We start from the raw sequence: 2,049 nt of genomic DNA, 5'->3' as shown, positions 1-2,049 counted from the left end.
CCTCGGATGGTAGGGCCTCCAGGTTTGTTCTGGGCCAGCCTCTCTGGGTGGCTTTTGCTGTACTGGTTTAGGTAAAGGCGGCTGGCATAGATAGCAGAGCTGGAGGAGGAAAAGCAAAAGACTGTTATTGCCTCTCTGGCACTATCACGGCAGAGGAGGTTCCAAATTCAGCAACCATCCCACCCACCCCCAAAGCTCTGTCTGGGCAGCCTCCTCTCCCATTCCCGGTACAGATTGCTTGCTGCTCCCACTGTGTCAGCTCTAGCCTCAGCTCTTACCCGGCTGACTTGATCTGGCTCCAGAAGCCATCAGTTTTGTAAACATAGAGTTTGCTTCTCCCAGCCAGCGCTGTGAAAACGTCCTGCTCCAACCGGATCACTTCTGCACGCTGCCAGCCGTTGGAGCTCTCCTCTCTGCAAACGAGAAGGCTGTTACACACCCACCCCAGTGGCAGCCTCAGCCAGGGAACTCAGCTGCTACCCTCCCCAAATCCAGGGGCTCTGGTGATCCTGGACTCCTCCCCAGCCATGCACTTTTCCCCAAGGGTGAGGACAGTCTCAGCCGCCAGGCTCGGCCTGCCCAGCCCCACTGAGCCCCAGAGCAGCAGAGGGACAGGGCTCTGCCAGCTGAAATAAGCACTGAGCCAGAAGTTGATGGTGCAAGAGTCCCATCTAGTCCAGGTGGGTGTAGGAGCAACAGATCCTGTCCTTGCTCCAGCACCCTGCACAGCTGGATTTTTGCTTGGGTGGTGGCAGAGATGTCAGCCAACAGGTTGGCTGGTGCAAAGAGCTGGAGAGGGGAGCAGAGCATTCCCAAGTGGAAACGTTTCTCAGCCCCTTGTCTGGAGCTGAATGAGGATGGGGTGGGAGGAGAGGGGGTAGTCTCAGGCTGGCCAGGAGGGAAGCAGTGAAAAGAGCAGCCTTGCAGAGCAGGGAGAAAAGCATGCATTACTGCTAGGGACAGTCCAGCTCAGAGAGCAGCCAGTGCAGACAGAGGGAGACTTACCCAAGGTAAGGACAGCTGGTGCAGGACCACGAAACAAGTGAGTGATGGCAGAGAAGAGAAGACAGAGAAAGGAATGGAGGATGAGCATGCTGCTGCAGCCCCAGGAAGCAGTGGGGTGGGAGGGATACGGGGCAGAGAGAGGTACTTACAGTGATAGTTCCTGCTGGTTCCTCTGAAAGACCTCACCGATGTGCTGGAAGATGGCAGGTGTGAACAGGTAGATGCCACAGTTAATGATCTCGCTGACAAACGTGCTGGGCTTCTCCACATAGTGCTGGACCTGGAGGTGAGGGAAAAGATGTGAGTCTCAGGGTGCAGACCCCCCACTCGGGAGTCACACTCTCTGTGGCACAACAGGAACATGTGCCCACGCCATGCCCAGCTCCCCAAGGTCCTCCAGTACCTCCTGCGTGTCTGCATTTGCCACGATACAGCCATAATTCAGCGCCTGCGTCCTGTTGGCCTGCAGAGCAAGGACATATTAGCAATGGTGGAACAGCAGCTGTGCAGGTGCAGAGCAGATGAGACACGAAGCTCACACCCAGGGAACCATCCACCACAGGAGCCGCTGGCTTCTAGGCAAGCCCTCTGCTCCTCTGTTCCCCAGCACGGCCACTCACTGTGGTACCCAGAATGACAAAGCTGTGCGCATCCCTGTGCTGCTGCTGAAACTCCAGCATCTCCTGCAAGGGGAACTCTGAGCACACATCCGCGTTGAGGACAAAGAAGGCCTCAGCACCACCTGACAGGATCTGGTCTCTGAAGTGATAGATGCCACCACCTGTGCCCAGCGCCGCATACTCCTGGAGATACCTACAAGCCAAGCAGGGAAACGTGTGGGCTTAGGGAAGCGGGTGTCTGTCTGGCGGCACCAACCCACAGCAGGGCAGAGAAGGGCTAGAGAGACATCGTCCTGCCATGCAGCGATGGGGCTCACGTGGGCACTGACACAGAAGAAGGTGACCGAAGCAGCTGGAGATGCATCCCTGGAGCAGGGAACAGCCAGGGCAGAGCCCAGAGCGAGGGAATTCTGGCAGTGCTAAC

General features: G+C 57.2%; 1 protein-coding gene across 1 annotated transcript in view; it reads right to left on the bottom strand.

The window, feature by feature from the left end:
- Positions 1-1,818, bottom strand: part of GMPPA (GDP-mannose pyrophosphorylase A) — a gene marked incomplete at its 5' end in the record, with an annotated part of 2,625 nt that extends 807 nt beyond the window's left edge. Inside the window, 6 exons of the mRNA XM_009868065.1 lie at positions 4-99; positions 279-413; positions 1,006-1,020; positions 1,155-1,285; positions 1,409-1,468; positions 1,626-1,818. Of these exons, the coding sequence (XP_009866367.1) occupies positions 4-99; positions 279-413; positions 1,006-1,020; positions 1,155-1,285; positions 1,409-1,468; positions 1,626-1,818 (630 nt within the window). The remainder of the gene's footprint in view (positions 1-3; positions 100-278; positions 414-1,005; positions 1,021-1,154; positions 1,286-1,408; positions 1,469-1,625) is intronic.
- Between the last annotated feature and the right edge of the window lie 231 nt (positions 1,819-2,049).

This window comes from Apaloderma vittatum, unplaced genomic scaffold, assembly GCF_000703405.1.
Source record: "Apaloderma vittatum isolate BGI_N311 unplaced genomic scaffold, ASM70340v1 scaffold31024, whole genome shotgun sequence".
NCBI classification, from domain to species: domain Eukaryota; kingdom Metazoa; phylum Chordata; class Aves; order Trogoniformes; family Trogonidae; genus Apaloderma; species Apaloderma vittatum.
Note: the sequence above shows the minus strand (reverse complement) of the source record. Positions and strands in the feature narration are given on the sequence as shown.